At 27.2% G+C, this 25,838-nt stretch overlaps 2 protein-coding genes across 13 annotated transcripts in view; one reads left to right on the top strand and one right to left on the bottom strand.

The window, feature by feature from the left end:
* Positions 1 to 25,838, top strand: part of LOC147816861 (inositol 1,4,5-trisphosphate receptor-like) — a 310,281-nt gene that overhangs the window by 181,666 nt on the left and 102,777 nt on the right. The gene's annotated exons all lie outside the window — the stretch shown is intronic.
* LOC147816863 (calcium-dependent secretion activator 1-like) overlaps positions 1 to 25,838 on the bottom strand; it is a 58,910-nt gene that overhangs the window by 26,402 nt on the left and 6,670 nt on the right. For 2 of the 10 annotated variants that reach the window (XR_015429281.1, XR_015429282.1), the window contains exons 3-6: positions 23,771 to 23,870; positions 18,534 to 18,861; positions 11,308 to 11,371; positions 830 to 893 (exon numbers count right to left, since the gene is read on the bottom strand). Coding sequence is in view for 7 of the 10 variants with exons in the window: in XM_087152021.1 (XP_087008147.1) it covers positions 846 to 893; positions 11,308 to 11,371; positions 18,534 to 18,607 (186 nt within the window). In the remaining 3 variants the exon portion in view is untranslated. Of the gene's footprint in view, positions 1 to 829; positions 894 to 11,307; positions 11,372 to 11,758; positions 12,467 to 18,533; positions 18,862 to 23,770; positions 23,871 to 25,838 lie in introns of those variants that run through there. The other 8 variants (XM_087152021.1, XM_087152029.1, XM_087152009.1 and 5 more) reach the window with 8 other exon arrangements.

Raw genomic sequence — 25,838 nt, 5'->3', positions numbered from 1 at the left:
AAAAATATAATAATTAATAAAATAAAATAATAAAGTACATTACAAAACAAACTTTGAATTTTATTTTGAACTATCGCAGTTTTGTTCTTATTTTAAGCTTTTGTTTAAAACCTATAGATTTTCTTCAATTAAAATATTTAATTTGAATTTATATTACTTAATTACGACTAAACGTTTTCCTACTTTCATTCTGTGGGCATTGGAGTTTTTTTATTTATTAGAATTTAATTCTAAAATGAGTTTTTGTATTGCATGATATGATAAAAAAAATATTTCTTTTCTTCAATGTTTATTTATTTTGATAAATCTATTGTTCATATGATAAAAATAGCAAGTTTTTTTTAAGTTTTGAATGAATTCTAATAATGGAACACTACTAAGTTATTTATATTACTAAGTTTATTGATAAAAAAATAGAACGCTAATGTTTAAATAAACATTACTTCATTTGTTATTAATACATGTGCGGCCCTTCGTTAGCCAACCTGCTGTGCAAGTGGCCCTTCACTTAAAAAGGTTGTGCACCCCTATTCTAACAGATATTTAAAATGTATAAACCAAAGCAAATTTTTTATTAAAAAAAAAAACCTTTAAGCACAGCAATATTACTTAAAAATGTTAAAACTTTATTTTACTTTCCAAATTATAAAGAGGGAAAAAGTCGTCATGTATCAAGCACTGAAATATATGCACAAATTCTAAAGACTCACAAGACATGAATGAGAAAAACTAAAATTTTTACATTATCAAATAAATATTTCCGCAACCGCTTCTTAGGATTCTTTATCTCAAATACATTAATTAAAGCTATTGTATGAAATAACTTTACCTTAACAATGACATATTCAAGAGGAATCTTGCGTTTTCCAGGATAACTTAAGAGAATACCAGCACTAAAAAATAAAGATAAGAGAAATTAAACACAATTAAAGTCTTAAATATGTTAGGGCTAAAAAAATTATTAATATAGTCCATTGTCCAGTGAAATATCATTCCTCTATTTCTCATTTTCTGAGTCTGTCACACATTAACCCCTTATTTCCGAAGCGTCACGAAAAAACATCTACATGCAAACTCCGGATAGGTGTTGTTTCGTGACTCTCCAGGTATATAAGGTGGGGAAGGTAGCTTCGCGGTTGTTGGGGTTCATTGGGGGAGGGGAGAAAATAGGATTGTCAGTTAACATCAATTAGTTCCCTCCCTATGCATTGTTGAAAAGTTTTCTCCTAAGGTTGCTATTCTTAACTTTAAAAATTGCAGGCATGGCTCTTAGAGAAAGCGCCAAACACCAAATTTTATCTTCTAATGCAAACTTCACGGAAAGACACTGTTTTAAATCAACAAATGGACGTATCCTGTGCTATAACGAAATGCTTCACAGCCCTTTTTTATAAAAAATAAATAAATAAATAAATGTTTTTCAGAATTGATGTTAAAGTATTTACAATTATTTAATCAATAAGAATTTATAATTGTGTCAAATTACAATTATAACTAAAACATAGCGTTTTTTTATTCTTCGCGGGAATTCCTAAGAGCTGCTATACTTTAATAATTCTCTTCTCTTAGCCACAAGAGTTTGTCATAGTGCAACCGTTAAGCAAACTTCGAATAATTATGGAACATATATTAATTTCTTTGGTTTAATAATTTTTCTTTGCATTAACACTATAAATTTCAAAACGAAATTATAATTTTTTTCATATCACATTATGAAATTTTATTTTTGAAGCAAAAAAAAAAAAAAGAACCATTTAATCAACGGCTATGTTCATTTGTGGCAATTTGACTTGTTAAAATCGTGCTAAATATAAGTATATATGAATTTAAAAATTTTTCTTTTAACTGAAACGTAAAATAAACTGTTGCCATATTGGATTTCCATGTCGAGTTTACTGACAAAATAGCCTAAACTGACGAAACTGTACTTCACTCTAACCACATTAAATATTCGCTATTCATAGGAATAAGAAAGTTGTTCAATTAATTCTGTCAAACATTGATCAACATTTATTTTACACTTGTTAAAATACATCCGTGGTTAAAAAAAATGAATAAATAAAAATGAATAAATAAAAGAAAGAAGGAAAAAAAAACACTTTTGTAATAGAAAAAAAAAGCGTTTTGTAATTAGCGCATACAGAAATTTGTTTGATATTTCAACTTAATTACCTAATACAATTCTTATTCTCAAGTCTTTGGAGGTTATGATGCTTGAGCAATTACCTTATACTTAATTTTTCTTATTAAAAAGTGGAATCAAATTTTAATTACATAGTTTTTCGCGGAATTTTTTTTCAAAACAATATATCTAGTACACAGAGGAAATGTAGTGTTTTATACGTACATATACGAATTAATGTGCTTTTGAGCAGGTACACAAGGAAACCTCAGGAACACTTACATAAAACTTTCGAATAGTCTTCGAATGATAAAGATCAATGCTTTATTGTTAAATAATAATACGCCGCATAAATCGATAAATGAAAAAAAAAAGGATTGAAATTGAAAAAGGACTGATTTCTTGTTTTAGTTACTTTTTTAAATTTAAAAATGTATAACAACATTAAAACTTATATTTTTCATTATGATATGCGTCGTTATGTTACTCGATATTGATCGAGAATAAAGAAACTTAGACATTATCTTTTAATATTTTATGGTGCATAAAAATATTGAAAATACAATACATTAATGTCTACAAATTTATTTCAATGTACGAATGTATTCAAGATACGAATTTATTCTAAAGAATTTTCAGTATTTCTACTTTTTTCAATATCTTTTTCGTTTATTTTTGTTCAGAAAATGTTTAGAAATAGACGACCTAACAAATTTTCGAAAATGTTTGAAAGCCTTTCATTTGTCATACAAAAATCAAGTTTTTATCGATCAAAATACTACTTTAATTTCTCATTGATTCTCAACCTCATTGATATCAATTCGTTTTAATGTTATTCAAAATGCTAATGATTAGTGTTAATATTTTACTAACTTTAAATAATAAATATTTTCTTTTTTTTTCTTTTTCTTAATTATGCGTAATCATTTTTTTTTCATAAAAATCATTCAGTGTTCTATTTCAAATTTACATTACTGTGGTAGTACTCCCTTAGGAATATTTCTTCTCTTTTTTTTTTTTCGCGGCAAGGGAAAGACTAATGTTTGTAAGTATTCTGAGTAATGATTTACACAATACGGTTGTCCACTATTTGCTTTACATAGAGAAATTTCACAAAGCTTTTTGACTCCTCTTCACCACAGGGCATCTAAACTATCCTACTAACCCACAGTTACCAGAGGCAGAAATTCTTTCAATACTTGTCTATTCCTTCTTCATTGTTACTCGTGGAATTACAATAGCTGCGGAAAGGCATTGTAAGGTATTGCACACAGTAAACGTCACCAAAGAAAAATACACAAAATTCAACCAGTTCATTTTCTGTTGTTTTTTTTTTAAATTCAAGAAAAAATTATACTATATTTTTTTTTTCTGGGAGAGAGAGATTAGCGATCATCGTAAAAAATAAGGAAAAAACACGGAACACCTTAAGAAAAAGATATAGATAAAACTGATATTGGAGGGAAAAAAGTTAGAGAAATTCATATTCAAACATTGTCACACCAAAAGGTCGTGCAATTTTCATCAGATTTATAAATATAATATTAACTAAGTACTGTTGGTTTTTCTATGGTGATAAAATTAAAGATATCTAGTCTTTTTTCTATTACACTTTTTCTATTGTATTTAATTAGTTTCTTTTAGTAAATAATGTCTAATAATTCAACTGTTAGTCTCTCTCTCTTTAAACAATAACATGAGTTAATTAAATTTTAATTGTTTTAATTAGGGGAAAATAATATATACTTCAATTTATTAAGTGCAAATTTTTCATGCATTTTCAATTTCATATATACCTTCTCTGATCGACTACGTACCCTAGTTTAGGGTGTTTCCCATAGATTTAAGGAAAAAAATAGAAAAAAATTTTATCCACACATAAAAAAAAATATAATTAAGTAAGTAAATAATTAAGCAGAGACATATATTGTTACTAATGCAAAGTAGAAACAGAAAATTATAAGAAATAAACTTCCTCTACTTAGTTATTTTTCTCTCTTCTTAAATTTTTTTTTTTCAAAATAAGAAATGTGATTTTTATTAGAAATAATGAAATTTAATGTCTAAAAACTAATACTTAAAAATTAAAAGATTTTAAATATTGTGGGCATTTTTTTTTTTTTTTTTTTTTTTTTTTTGCTGGCAGCCAATCTTAAAACAGATTTAACAATATTTAGAATATTTAATAAAGATTTTGAAAACAGAACTTTTAAGGAATTTAAAATACTTGTTCAAAAAAATCTAATTGCGCAGAAATTATAATTTAAAATTTTAAAGATTTCAATGATATAAGAAATTATATTGTATAGTGATATTTAAATTTTAAATCATTTCACAAAATCAACCACTAAATAAATGTAAGCATATTCATAAAATAAATTTATTTCAATGGTACCATTCAATTGAAATTAATTCAAAACAATTTATTCGAAATCTGATGACATAAGACAGACATAAGAAAACTCTATCATATTTTATGTAATCAAATCTTCTTTTTTTTTCTTAAAGAAAATTCTTAAAAAGAAAACAATAGTTGTTTTGCTGTCTTTTCAGCTTTTTTTTCTCCTTTTTAAATTTTCTTTTTTTTCTAATAACGCAATTGGAAACAGTTACCTAAGTTTTTTGTTCTGTTTCGATTTTAGCAATTTTAATAAATTTCAAATTTTGTCAATAAATTAATCATTTGAATACAATTTGAAAAAGACTTTAGTCCTAGTCAGTCATAATTATCCTTTTATTTTCTTTTGAATAACCTCTTTGTAATGCTTAAATTAAAAAATAAATAAAAATCAACTGTTTCACGAGGGAGGAAACGAGGGGGACTAAGTCTAGTAATTTTCGTTATGAATGAATGTGGTCTGCCGTTTTTCTATGTGTTCTAATTTAGGAGAAAGTGCAATAATTTTTCTTCTTATATGAGGAATGGATAAAATTTCTAAAAAATCGTTTCTATTTCAAAAATATTTTGAAAGTTTGATTGTTCTAGACGACGTATAAAAGTATTTACTGTTAGCTTGGAAGAACGAGCGGGGATAATTTTATGACACCATGCATTCTATAAGTTCGTATTCCTGAAAAACTAGGAAAGAAACCTTTTCATCCCTTTCTTATTCGTAGCTTCCTCTATCTATCTTATTCTGTCCTTATCTACCTTTTGTGAGTAATTAAAATGATATTTGGGCATTTTCCTTCATCACCAATAGACGCTTTATCATTTCCCCAAATATCCTCCAGTTTGTTCTACCAATAATTTTATTTTTTGGTGGTTGCTGAGTTCAGTGTATTATTTTTTGCTCCCAACTGAATTTTCTTGAATTTGTATGCAATGTTCACGAAAAGTTTTGCCGCAATACTTACAAGAACTGAGCTATCTAATAAAAATCCACAATTTGTACCTAAGACGCTACTTATCTGTGAATGAAAATCAAAAACCTTGCTATGTCATTGATTAGAATCACTAACTACGCGTTCAAATATTAAACGATTTTCGCCTGGAATCAACCAAAGTATAAAATAAAAACTTCTAGAAGTTTTCTAGACTAACGATTTGTGCCTTATTTTTTTTTTCGCCCCAAAACGTATGATTTCTGTCTGTAACTATTGTCTCCAATATAGCAAAATATAAAAAAAAAAAAATATTATTATATACAAACATGTCTGCATTAAAACAATCATATCGAGTATAATATAATAATTTATATTCAAATTATCAGTGAAGTAAATATTATGCTTTAAATTTTATTGCGAAAAAAAACAATGGTACACGTTTCAAATAATTTAGCAATAATTATTCAAAGTAAGTCTAAGACTAAAAAGTGATATATTTCTATAAAAAATTTGTAATTTTTTTTTGCAACGTATAAATGAATTTCATTTTGCGTCAATCAAATTTTGAATCGCACAATACTTTGGCTAGAGTTGAATAGAAAATATGGCTTAACTTGATGTTTCTTTGCGGTTGTAGCAAATTTAATCTTGCACTGATTTTTCTGACATTGCATGTATCTCTTCTTATTTTGTTTTAAGAAATTAGAAATGTTTTTACCTCATTAATTAAATTTTAAAAAAAATTATTCAGTGTGTTTATTTATTATTATTATTTTCTTTCAAGATTTAAGTTATTTTAATGCTATTAACCATGCAACATACTACTATTTCTATTTATTAAAATTATTCACGTTAATATTGAAAAAAAGAACATAAATGAAACATTTTACTTTTAAAAAAACTCAAGTATCAACAGGTTTTATTTAAAATGTTAATATAACGGAATGGATATTATCACCTTCCCGCTTCCTGCTCCAATGTGCTGTTTACTTTATTCATTTATTTAATTTTTTAAAAAACTGAGTGTAATAAAAAATACTTTTAAAATTTAGAAAAAGCCTTCCAAAATATTAAAATTAATCAGATAGTATCTTTAATTGTATTAATTTCTTCATCGTTTATACTTTTTTTCTATAGAGAAAATTTAAAAACAACTGAATTACTTTAGTTCTTTTTTATATAAACTTTTGTTTTTGCAACAATAAACAATGCTTAGCACCTATGTGACTTATTAAAGCATTCTAACGTAAGAAATAAATAAGAAAAAGATAATTAAATAGATAAATTAATAACATTTGTAAAATTACGACAGCAATTATTTTTTTTAAAAATTATCTAGGGCGAAATGTTTCTAAAAATATACAAGCAAGAAGGATTCACATACAGTTTCCGCTTCATTTATTTATTTTTTGTCGGAGAAGGAGGCCAGCACACCTTGATCGAAGAATATAGTGGTGTCAATCGCTATACAAAAGGGAAAGAATTCCCGATGTGTGTTGTGAATGATTGAGCCGGTTGGAAAGGGTACTGTGTTGAGGCGTGTAAGACGAATACCTGCTGCGTGATGAGAATATAATAATATACTATACAAAACACTTCTTGACATAAGATAGTAAAAGCTAAAATTTATTTTACTTTGGCCATTTTTGCTGAAAAGGATTGCAACCAGCAAGAAACATTTTCTTAGAAAAATAACAGTTGGGCTTCATTTAACCATGAAGAACTAACCACATTCTTTAATTTATTGTTGAACGTTTACGCAAACAAATTCCGATTCGACGTCAAAAGTGGTTATTGGGAGAAAAAAAAAGAATCTGTAACTAGACTTGTATTTTAAAACTTAGACAAAATAATATACTTTCAAACTACAAAAGAAAATTCTTTTATTTTCATTAAAAAATGAATTTAAGGAATTCTAACAACTTTGAAATTCTCCATTATCAAATATTAATGTCAACAAATTGCTTATTACACTTATACCGTTAAAAGTAAATTATGTCTGATAATTATATACAAATTAGCTAAGATGATAGTATTCTATTTTTTCACAGATTTCTTTTCACTGAAAAGAAAAAGATACTAAACAGACTAATCCATCTTTCTGATTCTTCAATCATAAACTAACCATATATCTATAATAATACACACAAATAAAATGTGATAACTTGTGGCCACCAGATGCGGGAATAGTTTTTGTTATAATTTAATTTAAAGTTAATGAAGCCGATGACACTATCCGAATGTTCTTGCCTACAAGATAGCGAGCACGTTATGTAAAGGCTTAGTTCTTAAAGATGAAAACGCAGGTCTTGATATCATTCAGTTTTATTACTAATTTATTGAACAATATAAGATGTGCTCTGCAATAAAATGCTGCGCTAAATATTATCACTCAAAATTTAATAATTTTGAGTGATGATTCTATTTAATGAAAAGAAATAATATTTTTGTCTTAAGAGGTCCACTTAGAATATGCATATTATTTCATATAACTATTGATTTCTATGAAAAATTCAATACACAGGTGATTCCTCAGAATGAAAATAAATATTTTTCAAAATATTGTTGTCAGAAAGGAAAAGATAATTTGGAATATATGGCCTTCATAGATCAGTAAAGAAAAAGATTGAAACTTATACCTTTAACTATTATGCCTTTCTATTACTCTCTCTGAATCTAATTATGGGGATCAAAAAGTATTACTCAAATAGTATAAAATGTGTTTACACTAAGACAATTTGGTTGAAAATAAGTGAAAAATATTATATTTAGCATTTTAATAATTTATGGTTATGAAATAGAGCATGAAACACCCGTATCTCTTTCTGAGTTAGATAAAATCTTCCAAACACAGATCACTTCCAAACATTATATATATATTTTTTTAAAGTTTGCCTTTATTTTCACACACACTTATTTTGATCTAAAAGAAACAATTTTCTTTAATTTTCAATTTTTACAATTTCTTTAATTTTGAAAATCAATTTCGGATAACTTTTTTACATGTATGAAAATAAAATTTTTGTTCAAATTATTATATTCATATTTTAGTATAAATATAATTCTGATAATCTAACAGAGTTTTTTAGAAACTATCATACTGTTTTTTAGAATTAAAAAGTACTGAAATAAGTTATAGATGGTAATTTGAGTGCAAGAAAAAGTATATATAAAAGGAACACCGGTGTCTCATCTTCGTCAAACGGTTAAAAAATAAAATCTAGTATTTTTTAGGGACTGTTCAACTGATCATTTCGAGCCATGGGTATCGTCATTTATAAAACTAAGATAACTAAATCGTTCCGATTCTGCAAAATATTAATCTTTAAATTATAAAATTTTGCTCAATCTTAATCTTTAAGATTCTGAAAAATTTAATGCAGTATACTGTTAAAAAACTATTTAATAAAAAATCTCCATTTAATAAAAAATAATAGATTATTCAAATTATTTTTAAGTTAAATAAAATTTGAGTAAAGAAGTCTCGAGATTCGATGTCGGAAGTGGTAAAACAGAGAAATTTGTGAGGTATGGTATACATATTATCTAATGCTAAATTAATTATTCAAGAATTATTTGAAATAATGCAATGTAATAAAAAATTTATTGAAGAGCAATTTTTATCTAAACTTTTTACATTTCATGATTTTGTAGAAAAATCGAGTAAAAAAAAAACAATAGAAAAGATGTAAAAAGAAAACAAAAAAAGAAGGAAGGAAACTTTTACATTTCTAGTTATTCGTCGCCAAAAAAGTGCTGAACTAACGTTTTGGTAAATGGGGTGTTTTAAACTTATCCAACAATTTGTTGCTGCATGCATTTTCCCCCCACTTGACTGAGTTTCAATGAAGAGAAAGGAGAATCATTTACACCCCTTTTACTTATCTCACTGGGTGGGAACCGTGGTCGAGTTCAAGTGAAATACCTTCCTTCTGAAAACTGCCGTAACAGGGGAACTCAAAATCTCAGACCCTACCGGAATGAAAGAGTTAAGGAGGAAAATTGAGGTTATAATCATACAACATTAAAATTGCAAATAAGGTGCTGAAATTCAATCTAACTGGGGGGAAAAAGAGGACAAGTTTTTTCTTCCTTTTTTTATATTATTCGTGAATAGTAAGATCTGAATTAAAAAGAGCCATCTATAAATCTACATATATTAATGCATATACTAATGGACCAATATATAAAAGAAAGGAGAAGTTCTCCTTGCCAGTTGCTCCCTCATACACATCTGTTCTTGTCTTTCTAAAATGTTCTACCCTCCGTGCATGGTCTAATTCTAGTTGATAAAAGAACGACTCTTTGTTTTAAAAATTGAATTGAAAAATTGTTCCTATCAAGTATAGTGATGGTGAAAAATTAAGGACTTTTTGAAACCTTGCACCAAAATTAAGTACTTTTAAGGGTCTTTATTTTTCAAAATAAAGGTAAGCAGTTTAAAAGCACTTTTAAGGACCGTGTAGGACACTAGTTTCTTTTTTTTGCCCTGGAAACAAAGTCAGAAATTAAGCTCTTTTAATGCTGCATAATACTTCAGTGATAAAACAAATTGAATGAAAGTAAGTACTTTTCCTCTCTCGCAACAGGAAATACTTTTCCAACAAATTTAAAGTGCGATCTCAAATACATATTTTAAACAATTATTTTTAGCAATTATGGAAATATCTTCCAAGGAGAGGTTAATTTTGAATGATTTTAAACGCAACTAGGATTGATAGGAGTAAGAAGGACAAAAAAATTTAAGCAGTCCTAAATTTAATGCATAATGCAACAAAGGATGATCAAAGAGAATCAAGCAATTATATCGCTTACATTTAGAGATTTAGCTTACTTTTTGATGAATTATGTAGCTGATATAAATATTCAAAAAAATATACTAAGCCCAACGTAACTAAATTGCCTATATATAACTTAGAATCATAAAAAGTAAGAGTAAGGAAGGCATAAGATTATTAAAAAAAATGTGCTTGAAAAGCAGTTAAGGAAACCTTTTTCAGAACATAAAATTTATTTATCAGGTGACTTTCTTTGTTTTGTTGTTCAAAGTGGTTTAAGTATTGAATTTAATATTACATCATACATAGCTTATAAAAGTTGAAGCCTTTGCAAAATGTTTTTCCAATCATAGTGAACTAAAGCAGGATTTGTTTTTTTTAAAAATAAAATTTTTATGAAATATAATAACTTGAAAGCAAGGCATTTTTGCCAAACTGACATTTTTTACATGTTCTGAAATTACGTAACGAATACATAGTGATGGAGAAACTTACAACAGTTTCTCCACCTAAAGTTATATATCTATAACTTTAAAACAGATATATATCTATATAAATATAATCTATAACTTTATAAGATCTATAGACAGCCTGATAGAAAACAAGATCTATAGCAACATGCAGTAAAATTTTCCAAATATTAGAGATTTAAATAAGCAGGTTGCCAGACCAGCACGAAAAAAGATTGGTGCTTTAAAAAAGAATTTCTGGCTAACTCCAAAAGTACTCTATTTTAAGACAGATTACCGATGAGATGCATAAGTACTTTTAAGGCAAAAATCTGGAAAACAATCATCAAAAGAGATGCTTGGAGAAGACCAGGGCCCACCCAGGGCCAGTGAAGAAAAAGAAGTAAATCTACAAATAGTGCCATTGAAGTTTTGATGTTCAATTTTTATAAGCAAAACATTCTATTTTTCGATAAGAAAAAAAAGTGAAATCTATTTTTAAAGCAACAAAAGTAGGTTTTGCTTTCATTTTCAATATAAGCATTTTCCGAGAAATATGTATATATAAGTAATATATATATTTCAAATTAAGATAAGAATACTATATAAGAATTAAAAAAAATTAACATACCCTCTCCAACAAAGAAAGTGTAGCTTTAATCACACCTTCTGGTCGACCAAAAGGGAAGCAAAACCTAAACAGGAAGAAAAAAAGTTAATTGGCCAAAAGATAGAAAAACATATGTTATATAGCAAAATGTATTTTGATTCAAAAGACAAATGAATGGTACATAACTATATTTACATCATAATTCAAAGTCGGTAAAACCATTGGAAGATGCTCTACTATGTTAAGAATTTCCTTTTTTTTTTAATCAGTTTCAGAAAATAACAAGGCAAAATATGAAAACTAATATTTTTCTCAAAGCACTCTATTAGAAGATCAACAAGCATATCTTCTATCCAATGTGAAAAACAATGACAATTTTATGTGCAAAAAATCGCTATTGAGATAGCATTTTATATACCCAGCATGTTCCACATTTAACATAATTTTCTTTAAAAATAAGATTTATAATTACCTATCAATGATGAATATCACATCTTAATGCTAACTAACGAAAAATCTTAGTTCTTGCAAGAATCTCAATGTTGGACCTCTAAAATTTCCAGGGCAGTTATATTCAAAATGGCGAAAATCCTCTAAACCAAAAGACTGTGAAAATTTTGTCTGATTATAAGTTTTTGATTAGTGAAAGTTAGAGAGCCAATTGTATTGAGAAAGGCGGAATTATGTGATATTCCCAGAAAAATTACATACCCTGCTCCTAATTTTAAGATCCTTAAAGATAGTACCGAAAATCCGGGATATCCCCTGAATACAATCACCCCTCTTACACACACTAAATTATGAAATAAAAAGATTTAAACAATACTTTAAACAACAAACAAGTTTGCTATTAACTAAGTCTAGAGCAAAAAAAGAGACAACCTCTAAGAGGATAACCAAAACTTAAGAAAACAAATTAGCAAGTGGATTTTGAATAATAAGCTAATTTAGTCTAAATTATAAAGAAAAGAATAGTATAATTATCCAAAATGAGTAATTTGGTTTTCCAGAAGTATTCTTAAATGCTCCTCAATATTGGCAAAAATATCTTTCTCTTTAGCAGTCACAGTTCCAATGCCGTCTGGCCTTAGCTAGAAAATAACTTTTACTTTTTTAGAATATTATTTCTGTAAAGCACATGTATATTATAATGAAATTAGTATGCTAAATTATTTATAATATACATATACTTGCTCTTAGCATTGATACAATCTTTATAACAAGCTATGAAGCTTATTTAAAAAATGGTTTTAACTTGCTTCTTACATTTCAATTAAAATTAAATTTAAAAAAAATTGTTTCTTATAAATTTTTATCAAGCATCACTCATATAAAGTAAATGATGTATAAAAAAACCTGATTATTAGAAATTACTAAAACAAGAACACAGTTTGAATTAAAAAAAAGAGATTTAGATCTTTTTTACATGTAATTTATGCATTTATGTCTCACTGCTTCATACAATTTAAGCTTTTTAAAATAATTTAGATATGTTTTGACATTAGACACTGAACAAACCATCCAAATGTTAATGTTATGTTAAACCATCCAAATGTTAAAATTAATTTTTATAATAAAGAATGTTCTTTATTTTTATGTTAAATATTGAATGATAATGCAAATTTTAAATTAAATTGAAAATTATACTAATATGAATGTACATTATTTATCTTTTTTGAGGTGATTTTCTATTTTTACCTCCTATTTCTAAATCTGTTCTCAATATTTAATAAATAAGCACAATAAAACTTAGTTGCAAAAAGAAGTTTAATTAGTTGACCCACTTTTCAAATAAACTAAGTTAAACTTTTTAAAAAAAAATTGCCTTACTGTAAGTTACACCGTAATTGTTTTCTACTACTAACTTAAACAACTGAAACATTTTACTTTACAAAAATCTCAGTAACATTAAAAGCCATAATTTCTGGAAAAAAAATATGAAAGTTGCGGATATTTCAGTTCATTATTTGTTTTTAGCTAAATATAATACATGAAATAACTTTAATTAGCTTTAGCATAATTTTATATTTGAGAGAAAAAAATTCACTTTAGATTAAATTAACATTAAATTTTATTATAAAAAAAAGTATTACAAAAAGTAATTAAAACAAATAACAACATACCAGTATATTCAACAACTTATTACATGCTACAGTTTTAATAAACTAATATAATGCCTACATTTTTTAAATACTCTAAAGAGATCCATGCTTTAATATCAAACAAACATATTATCATTTAAGTTAATTTTATTATGTAAAAATTATCATAATATTAAAAAAAAAAAAATAATCATTTCTAATAAATGTAATCATTAACTATACAAGAAAACTTTTCCCAGCTGTAACTTTTAACATTAATACTTTAAGAAATTTAAATTATGCATAATTAAGATTAACAATAAATGATCAACAGTGATACAACAGTGCACCGTATCAGGTATTAACTACTGATAAATATATTATTACAACAATAACATTAATCACAAAACAATAATTCTAAGTCATACATAACAATAATATGAAAGAAACTTTAAAGGAAAATTTTGAATAATATCAAATATTTCAATAAATGTAGTTAAAAATTGAAAGGTTTTTTTCTTATAATCCAATAGATTTTACAGAGTAATTTCATTTCTCTTAAAGTTTTAAGGAATAAATTTGAAGAGAGATGGGTGTCTTTTTATCAAAGTATTTTGTCATTTAAATACATGATATTAATCTTATAACACTTATTATGTTATAATATGAACTGTAGAAGTATTAATTTAATATTTCTTAAAAAAATGAGTGGAATAAACAAAACAATTTTAGGTTGATGTCGTTACCATTCTTTCCAGTTATGTTTCAGTGCTTGGCAATTTAGACTTACATTGGAAAGAAAAAAGAAAAATTAAGAATAAAGAGAAAAATGTTTTTGTTTTTTTCTCTATAGTCTTTTTTTAATCTATTCTAGAAACATGCAAAGAATAACTTAATTTATTTTAATAGATCACACACAGAAGGATATATACTTTCATAGCATTTAATGGTAAAATCTAAATTTTGAAATTGAAAATTTTACTGTCGATAACTTTTTAAAGATAAAAAAAAATTCCATGTGCAAAATAAATCCACGAGGAACAATAGCAAACTTTGTCTAGTTATAAAAATAAATTATATGTTTCAAAAGTATAAAAGAAAAAAGAGGCTTATTCACACTACTTCATGGCAAACAAACTAATTTAATAATAGAATATAAAATAGTCCCTGGCTATATTATTAGATGCACTGTAAGATTCTATGTAAAATTATAATAATTGGGTGATACTATGCATCTGTATTGTTTTCACTCGGATGAAACTGGTTTGCATTCGTTTACAGTTCTGTATCATTTGGTTAACATTGTAATGTGATATGTTAAAAATAAATACAAATTGAAATTATATAAAAAATCTCATGAATAAAAGCCCATTACAAACGGGATTTTTCGGGATTACAGGCTGGGATTTTTCAAACCCTGTTTAATACAGATCGGTTTAATTTTTAGTACAATTGTGAATTTAAAAAAACGTTACTGCTTTCTATAAAAAATTTTTTAGAAAACATCGATATTTTCATTGAATTGATACTGATGCTAATATAACACAGGGATATAACAGACTATAAATAATATACTATATAGCTAGAATTTGATATTCCTCTATTACTTAAAGGGAGGGGGGAACAAATACAAGTTTGAACATAACATACACAAAAAATGCAAGTCATTATATTAATAATAAAAGCTAATAGATATATTTTGTTTTAGTTTTCCTTTTGTTTCTCAAAACTCACATTTGAAAAATATTAAAACTAAATACTAATCTCCTAAATTATTCATACATTAAAAAGCAAATAATTAGACATTAGCAAGTTCGTTCAAATCTGAAACAGTTTAAACTAACAATTATTTTCAAACCAGAATAGCTTAAAAATGAGTTTGATGTAATTTTCTTAATGATATATGACTGTATTGGTGATATTTAGACAACATTTCTATCTAATTGTCAAAATTGGCCAGTCTACGGTGTGTTTCCAAATGGTGAGGTTCCATTTTGTAAGTGCAATGTTTTTTAAAAATGTTTTGTTTATTATTGCCTACTAAATAAGTTAACACATAACAATGAAAATTAAAGTTGTTAAAATCATAGTTATTCTCATAAAATAAAAATTTATTTGAAAAACAGTCTCTAACAATTTATATGTTACTGCTATAATATAATAGAAAAAATAGCCCAAGAATTTGAAAATTTACAAACTTTTATGTTTTTACATTGTCATTGTTTTTACATTGTCATGTTTTTACATGTCTTGATAAAAAATAATCCAAAAATATTCATCGAGACATTGTTAGCATTATATAAAATCTAAAGTTTAAATGATGAAATAGTTTTGATAATTATAAAAAACAGCATAGAATTTTTGCACAAGCAAAAATGAAAGGCAAAACGTTTTCAAATTCTTATCCTTTGCTGAAAATAAAAGCTTAGTAATTTAAAAATTCTTTAAATTCCTCTGAAATTATTTTTCATTGTAATTTTTTCATAAGTAGATAAACTTGAAACAACACAAGTATAAAATCCATTATTCAATATTAAGTATTCACCAAAATTTTTGGTAATTAATGTACTAAGCAGGGGTAACTGTGACACTAAGTGAAAAATCCTAAAACTTTTGAGTGCTAAAAATCTATAAAAATTTATATACCATACAAGATTGGTATTTGACATAATTTTTTTCAGGGTGAGTAGCCAAATCTTTCAACAAAAAATAAGCACCTTTTAAAGACTTTTTAAGCACTAAAAATATTTCAAGCACCATATGTATTAACAAAATGCAAAATAATTTTCAAAGACTTTGCATGATCATGACAAAATAACTAGTTTCTGACAAAGAACTCTTTTTTTGATTATAATAGCCATCATAGATCGAGAGATTTTAAGGTTCGATTTCCCAGGGTGGAAAATGAAACCTGTAATTGAGAATATCTCACAAAAAGGAGAAGAGTTGCATAAGAGAGTGCAAGAATCTCACCAAAGCATTTGATTGGGGAGTCCTCCCCGTGCAGGACACTGTTTGGATCGGGAAAGATCTCGAGTCTATGGAGGTGAGCAGCAAGCCCATTTATGAAGTAATAATTCTGATTTTAGTCGACACTATTGAAATTTGGAACAGGTGGGTGTCATTAAATAAGGGTACCAGGAACATACACTTTAGACCCTAGAGGAATTTAAATTTGCCGAATGAAATTCTGAATTTCACCGAAACAACAAAAAGATGTAGACGCACACGCTTACTTTTAGCTGAATATCAAATTCATTTAGCCAAATTAGATTTGATTTGGACAAAAACTAAATAGAAATTGAATATTTAGTAGTTATCTAGAAAAAAAATTGTAGAAATTAAACTCCAAAGGATTACATAATTAAGTTGAAACTTTAAAAAATAAACATATATATAAACTCCCCAATTTTATTTCTAATCTGATCTTAAATGAAATAAATAAGAATAATTCTTTTGGTTTGTGATTTCAAATTATTATATTTTAAAAACTTTCAAACCATGATTTATTCTTTAAACAAGCTACCTTTAGTACTAAGTTGTTGAAGTCAATAAGTAAAACAAATATATATGAAATAAAACTACTCATTGAAAAATTTATTATTTGAAGCAGTCTTCATCTTTTTCTTTCTCAGGTCATCCTCACTAAATCCAAACAAATGTAAAAATTCAAAGTTTATTCATTTATTTAACACAGTAAAACCTCGTAACAACAATATTTTGGGGACTAAATTAATATATTGTTGTAGAGATACATATTGATATATCGAGGGCCTACATACTTTGGGAAAAAACAAGTTACTTCTTTCCAATAATGATTTTTAAGAACTAAATATAAATCTATAACAATATCTGATCCCCTGTGGCAGAATCGCAGCGACATTGTCGCAGATTGTTACAGAGTTCTTGCAGAAAGATTTTTCTTTTTAAGAACAAAAAAATTTACTTTTATTTTCTGCAGAAACTTAAACATAATATTTGAATCATGCATTTAGATAAGAAATTTTGTGCGCATTCAATTTAGGCCGATAGTATCTTAAATTGATGCAATGTTTCGATTGAATTTTTGACAGTTATTGATATAGTCTTTCACATGGTTCTTAAATATCCCGATTATTTCAAACAATAAAAGTATTAGAATCATGCATTTGAGTATTTAATTTTCAAAGCACTGATTCCATCTAATTTTTAGCAGTTATTGCTATTGATTTCCCCATAGTTTTTAAACCTGATACTTTTTATACAATATTATTTATTACAACCTAATCTGGAAACGAAACATGCATTTGAGTAGTCTGATTTGTGTGATTTCGTCTTTGATCTTTTCTACGGCAATTACCACTATGGATTTCAGTATTTTTATTGCGATGATTATTTACAAAATGTGAAGAAGGAAATAATTTTTCCGTTCGCCACCAACAAAATGTGAGAATATCACCCATAATATTAGAATAAAAAATATTACATGTTCAGTTAAAAAAGTATATATTTTTTTAAAATTTTTTTAACACAAATATAACTTTATTGGAAACAAAAACGCAATCTAGATAATGTAGTTCTTGTATTTATTTTTTCATAGCCATCGTTGAACACTGATTCAAAAAAAAAGAAGCTTTTTTTAGGGGGGGGGGTTTACGATTACTAATGTTCAACTCCGTATTCTTGTAATTCTGATTCCAATCCTGAAAACGAGGGAACTCCTGGATCAAGTATTGGAAGAAATTAACCTTCGTGCAGCATTTTTTTGATGGAAGCAGTAACACATATTTGCGTTACATAGAGAGAAAAACCACTAAATCCTTCCACGGTTAGTCTGACGGCCTCATAAATCAGTCCGAATTCCTATATTAAGGTGATGGTTACTTATGTTGTCTACCATCAATATTTTGCTGGAAAACCATAAAAATTTTTGACTTGGGTCTTTTAAGGAGAGAATGTTTGGCAAGTAATTTTTGTTGATTGATAGCGTAACATTCTGAAATTTTAGAAAAAATTTCAAATGTAATCATCAATATCAGCATAAAAGTATTCAAATGAAGCAAGTATTTTAGACAGAGAGAGTATGAAAGTGTGTGGGGGCACAGCCCGTTCAATGGCTATTTAGTTAATTAATAGCAAGATTTTAAATAGTCGATAAAATAGATTAAAAAATTAAATTTTACTTACAAATAGAATGGCAATATTCGAAAATCATTTTCTTGCGTTGTAAGGTCTACATTAGGCAGTCTAAAGAAAATCATTCTGGAAGGTTCCAGCAGTTTTGTCAGATTCTTCCCTGTCTGTCTGAGTATTCAGCAAAAATATATCCTATAAAGTTAAATTACATTGGTTTATGATAAATTAGAGACATGGTTTGTATCAAAAATTGTACAGGTCATAGAAAAAAAAACTAAAATTGGAAATATTTAAAGACATTGGTAACAACTGAAACACGTCATAATAAAAATGACTGAAAAAAAATCACTGAACTTACCCGAACTTTTGATGAAAAGAGCTAAAAAAAAAAGGTTATAAAACAATAAAACAAAACAGATAAAAATCAGAAAAAATAAACTTAGGAAAAAAAAAATTTAAAGAAATCTAACAAAAAAATTATAAAAAATTAAATTAATAACATAAAATATAATTATATAAATTAAAATATCTATATTAAAATACATGAATTAAATCATGATACGAAATATAATTATTTAAATTAATAATATAAAATTTAAAAAAATTTTTTTTTTCCAATGGCAGGCACTGAATTTGAATCTTTGCCTATACTATGCCAGAATTGTTGCTCATTTCGCGTTACCCAGTGGGCACCTGTGAACCAAAGTCACGGAGGCGAGCAACATTTGCCCACGCCACACTGCCACAAACTCGTTTATAGGGTGGGCCCCATTCACACACACAACAGAGGACAGCACAAAGAGAGAGAGAAACATCCATGCTCAGAGCGGGATTTGAATCCGCAGCCCATGGCTTCGCAGTCACGCACGCTAACCGCTCGGTCACCTGGCCGGCAAAAAAAATACAATTATTAACAAGAAAACAAAAATTTACAAAAAACTAGAAGGCATGACAGAAGGATAAAATCGGAAATACTTGGACTAAATATTAAAAAAACCAGAAAAACAAATGCGAAAGATGAAATTCAACCTTTATAAAAGCAGGAAGATACTGAAAACGAGGTAGGGCGATGGACATGAATGGATTTGATCGGGTACACTTGAACGGAAATGTTACCAATCAGAAAAACTAGCGCACACATCGCAGAAGAAAGGGATGAGAAATCATAGTAGGGAAAACGGTACATCAACTGAAAAAAATTATACATTTTCAATTAACAATACAAATAAAAGCACATTGGAAGCAAATACAGAATATTTCAGAAATTAAGACAAAAAAATATTGGAATTGAAAACAGCACAACAATTGGAAATAAGAACACAGCAGATATTGAAAATAAAAACAAAACATATTTAAAAACATTATACATAAAAAATAGCACAAGCATTAAAAATAAGGAGAATATACATATTAATAAAAAAACAATTCTTAAAAGCTGGAACAGAATGAACGAAGCTTGAAAACATTGTGAAAAAATTGGAAAAATCAAAAACAAAATTTAGAAGGAAAAAAAAACTAAATTGAAAAAATTAGGAACTCAGGGAAAATATTTTTCGCCATGAAAGGAAAAACGAAATATGGAAAATTAAACATGAGTTTGATCAACTTCAGAACTAAAAAATATTACTGATCGAAAAATAACCTGAAAAAAACTACAAACAAAAGCACTGAAAACATGAAAAAGAAATAGTATAACACTTGAGAAAGCAAAAGACCTATTCGGGAAAAAAAGCGACAAATAAAAAAAGAACAGCAAAAGAAAAAAAAACACACAAACTGGAAAAAAAAAACTAACATTAAAAAAAGAAAACAATGGAGGTAAAAAGTTTATTGAAAAAGTAAAGATACAGAATACACACAGAGGGAAAAAAGCAAATTAAAACAATTTCACATTAAAAAATAAACAGCACATAAATAGCAATAAGAAAAACATTCGAAAAAAAGTGAAAAGCTGAAGCACGATAAATAAAATTGGAAAATGTTTACTAAACATAGAGAAAGAAACTAGAGAAATTCAAAATAAAACTTAAGAAGTGAAACAAGAGGAAATTAATACAAAAACTTGAAATGACTATTAAAAACTGCAAATGGAAAACAAAGATTCATATATAAATAAAGAGGGAAGGTACGACAAACGAAATAAGGCAATAAGACGAAGAGGATTTCCTCAACTTTATTTGTACCAAAGTGTTACCAATTGAAAAACCTCCTGAAAAAACTAAAGAAAAAAAGGAAAAAATTCAACAACAAAAAAATAATAAATAATGAAGCAACGAACATTAGGAAAATGGAACAAACACGCATTAGAAACTAGAAAACAACGAATAAAACCGGAAAAACATTGAAAAAAAATGGAGAAATCAAAATCCAAAATGAAAAAACACTGAATATAAAAATTTAAACCATACTCAAATAATTGAAGAGAAAAAAAGCGTAATTCTGGAAAAAAATTATTCACATGGAAACTAAGAGGGAAAAACGAAATAGGGAAAGAAAACATGAGTGGATTTGATCAACGTAAATTGAATGAAAAACAATCAAAACACGTTCTGAAAAACTACAGTAAAACTTTGAAAAAATGTAAGAAATAGTTGACTACTTGAAAAAAGAAAAATGTTGGAAAAAATAAAAGCAATTGGAAAAACAAAATACTCACTGAGAAAAAAAAACACATACACATTTGAAGTTAAAAAAAATCATGCACATTTAAGATAAAAACAAAATGTACAATGAAAACAAAAAAGAAAAGCACAATTGACGTAAAAACAGAAGGCACATCGAAAATTTAAAAAAAAAAAAAAAGCACATACATATGAATAAAACAAGGCACTAAAAGAAAAGAGGAAAGCTAAAGCACAATGAATAAAACTGAAAATCATATTAAGAATAATGAAAAACAGAAGAAATCTAAAACAAACAACGGGAAAAATGGAAAAGACTACAAAGATTTTAAAATCACTCACAAAACTAAAAAGCGAAAAATACGGAATTCTGGGGAAAAAAAACCATTTACATATAAAGTAAGAGGAAAATTACAAAAAAAAGGGAATAGGGAAAATAGAGCATTAGTGGATTTGATCAAATCTATCGAAAAACATCCTGAAAAAAAAACTGCAGGAAAACATGAAAAAAAGAAATAGTGCGCTATTTGAAAAAACATATAAGCAAAAAAACCCCACTGGGAACAAAAATATAATTGAAAAGAAAAACAACAAAATTTATTAAGTAAAAAAAAGAATGCACAATAGAGATAAAGACAGTACTCACTTTGAAATTTAAGCAGAAAAAATATTGGAAAAATATTGTAAAATAAATAAATAAAATAACAAATTGAAAAAACACTATAATAAACAAAAACATTAAAAAATGTCAAAAATGGTACATCACTCGAAAAAAAAAAACTTACTAGAAAAAAACGAAATAAATTATTAAATTAACACAACAATTGGAAGTACGAAATACTCTCTGGAAACAAAAACTAATAAGAAAAACTCGTTTGAAGTTTTTTTAAAAAAAAGAAAGAAAAAAAAAAGAACATTTGAATAAAAATTTGAGGTCGAACAATTAAAATAAAAACAGAACGCACAATGAAGAATGGACATTGGAAATTTAAGAAGAATAAACATAGGAAATTAAAACAGAGCAAACTTAAAATAGCCCAAACACAGGAGAATAGGACAAAACATTAGAAAAATAAGTGGAAAGCTGAACCATAATGAATAAAACTGGAAAAAACATTAAGAAACACTGAGAAAGAAACTGTAGAAATAAATAAACAAGCAGCGGGAAAAATAAAAATAAACAGAATACAAAAATTTGGAAATTACTCAAAAGTGAAAAATACGGAATACGGGGAAAAACCGATTCACATATAAACTAAAAGAAATTTAAAATAAAACATGAGCGGATTTGAATTTTAAGAAAATATTAACAATCGTAAAACATCTTTAAAAGTTACAGAAATAGTACCACTTGAAAAAACAAAGCACTTAATGAAAAAAAAAATGAATAGGAACAAAACACTTATTGGGAACAAAACATTCATTAAAAAAGAAACACATTTGAAGTAAAAAATCAACACATACAGTAGGGAACCGATTATCCGGAACGATCGGGACCATCGCTATTCCGGATAACTGATTTTTCCGGTTTTCTGAATCATTACAAAAAGCCGTTTTTTTTATTGTTAAACTCAACTAAAAAAAAAAAAATTATGGAAATAATCTTAAAAAGAAGAAAAAACGATGAAGTAATACACTAATGGTTATTTCCAAAGTGATGGTTAGGTAAACATCTTTCAAAAAAGAAAGAAAAATCCTAAAATCTTATGAGGAAAAAAAATATTTTTTAAAAAAATGGCGGGAAAATTTCTCGAATTTCGTTCCGGTTTTTTGGTTTTCCGGTTTTCTGATTTCCGGATAACGGGTTCTGTACTGTATTTGAGATAAAAACAGAACGAACAATTGAAAAAAAAGGAAGGTGCATTGGAAATTGAAATAGAAGCGATAAAAACTAAAACAGAACAAACGTTGCAAATAAAAAAAAACATATATAAAGACACATACATAGGCAAAGCATTCGAAAAGCAGAAACACAATGCATAAAATTGGAAAGCACATAAAAAAATAATGCGTTAAGAGCTGGCGAAATTAAAAACAAAAATTGAAAGAAAAAAAAATAAATAGAAGTCTTTAAAAATTCGGAAAAAAAAATCTGGAAAAAAAAAAATACTGAATACGAAAAACATAAAGATTCACTTATAAACAAGGAGGGAAAGAAAACACACCGATATGTATTAACATTTGAAACAAAACATAAAATTGGAAAACGCAAATACAATGATATGGTACCAATGAAATTCGTTGCTAGTCATTCGGAGAAATAAAAAAAAAATTAAAAAAAAGAGAATAAAATAGGAAAATGAAGTAAGAGAAAACAGGATGAAAAAGTTAGAATAATATAGAATGCGTAGATACAATATGGAAAACGAAAGACACGAAATTCGTCGCACGAAATTTAAGAGCTTGCAATTATCGAGCGCATGCAGAGAGCGGTGCACCTGAATAAAAATGCGAGAACCGACGCGTCGGTCCCCTCACGCCGGCAATAAAATAGAATAAAATAGAACCCGAATTAATTTCATTAAAGTAATAAATGACCATTTAATTATACAAAACTTAAGATAAATAAATACATTACCAGCACGAACTTACCTTTTAACGCAGAAAAATGCACAACCATTTTGTGATGGTCACGTAAAAAATTTTTTTAAATTAATCAAAACTTACCTCTAACTATTCACTTACTTGAATCTGATTACACTCATGAATGTCAAGCAAGCACTTACTGGAGTTTTAAGCTTCTTAGAAGTTTTTTTTTCTTCAGAATCTAGGAAGGAAAAATGAAGAAAATTAAACTGGATTCATAATGAGCGATTGAATGATTGGGTTCTATGTATTAATATAGTTACTCATATTTTTTTCTTTTTTAAAACAAAATAGTTTGTTTTTTGTGCATATGTTACTGTGAATGATCGAAATTGGTGACTTCCACCGGTGAATGTTGACAATCTCGCTTTGGTAAAAGTCCGAAACATATACCATGTCTAATTAAGTGCCCGGTATACCCTACACTGATGTTTTTCTAAGGTTCAGTGCCAGGTATACATTTGCCCGGTATGCCTTATAGCACTGTTTTTCTAAGGTTCAGTGCCAGGTATACATTTGCCCGGTATGCCCTATAGCACTGTTTTTCTAAGATAAAGTGCCACTGCCCAGTATGCATTTAACTGGTACTCCAAACACTCACGTTTCTCCTAATCTACCCTCAGCAGATATTGAAATATCGAATAAATATAATAATATCAACGAATAAATCAATATCAAATCGAATATAACAAATATTTCGGACATAACAACGGTATGGACACTGAGTGTAGAAATCTACATTCAGTGGCCGACCCATATACAGTATACTCTCGATATCTCAAAGTTAATATCTCAAAAAAAATTTAGATATCGTGAATTTTCGAGATACCAAGTTCACAACTAAATATGCTATAAAAACTATAAAAAAAAATATTTCCAAAATATTACTCTAAAAAGTAGAATCAGGAAGCATAAGAATATCGAATACTAAAAATGCATACCTGAAACTTTTACGCTTTTCGGAAAGGTGTTTTCCTAGTGGTAGGGTTAATGAAATTGAATGTCGGTGTTTCGTAACAATGTAACTGACAATTAAAAAATCTATCAGAGAACTTTCAAGCCTATATCATAGGTGTTTAAATTACATGCATACATCGGTAGTCAAAATTATTTTAAATTGTATTTATTTAATGAGGAATAAAATGTGACTATAAATTTTGCCACCACATTAAATAACTGGAAGAGTTGGCAAGTATGAATATGCATCTAATGATAGTTGACTATAAATCTAGATATAACAATAATTTTTATTTTTAAAAGTAAGACGAGAACAATTTAAGCATTAAATAGAAAAGAATTGACTTACAATGAACTTACATTGCGATTTTTGCAAAAAAAATTTATTTTTGATTTCGAAAAAAATTGAACAAAGCAAGGTTTTGAGAAAAAACCTTTCGACATAGGAATTCAAACTAACATTAGGCGGATATGTAATGGGAAAAATATTTTTTTGACATAACAAGGTTTTCGAGATATCTCAAGTATACTGTATATAAAATTAATAGACACTCCCTAAGTTTAAATTACTTACCTAGCTATTTTTACTAGCTTCATTAACTAAAATTAAAGTATTTTGGATTTGTATTCTTGGAAATAAAGGATTTTTCTGAACATGCAAAAATCAGGAATGGCAGGACAAAATTATAAATATCAGAGCAAGCAAGGTTAAAAAATTTACTAGAAATATCAGGAGTACCCTGCATATTATTGACGTCGATGTTTCGGTATCAGTTACTACAGGTATTATGGTTATAGGTTCTGTTTTAATACTAACCAAGTATAAGGTGTTTAATATAGTTACCAAGGTACCCTAATATAGGTACTGGGTTAATACATTTTTGCGGCCCTTAGAAAGTGATAAATGAGGGAGGAAATTTATTAATTATGGTATACTTTGATGATTCGAGCAATGTCAAATAATACTGTCATCATGCTAACGATTATAGCAATGAAAACCATTACTCAACTTCATATAAAAAATATATATAGAAACTAAGAAAAAAATTCCCGAAGTGAAAATATTTTACAGTTTAAGTCCCAAGCAGCACGTTTTGCCAAGCGCAGCTGAGATTTCACGTCGAGAAAACCCAGTACATTTCGAACATTGTGGACAACTGACGGTGCGTTACAGATTGTTGAAGTCTTGCGC

Source organism: Parasteatoda tepidariorum, chromosome 1, assembly GCF_982258835.1.
Source record: "Parasteatoda tepidariorum strain Cologne lab strain chromosome 1, Ptep-v5.0, whole genome shotgun sequence".
NCBI lineage: Eukaryota > Metazoa > Arthropoda > Arachnida > Araneae > Theridiidae > Parasteatoda > Parasteatoda tepidariorum.
Note: the sequence above shows the minus strand (reverse complement) of the source record. Positions and strands in the feature narration are given on the sequence as shown.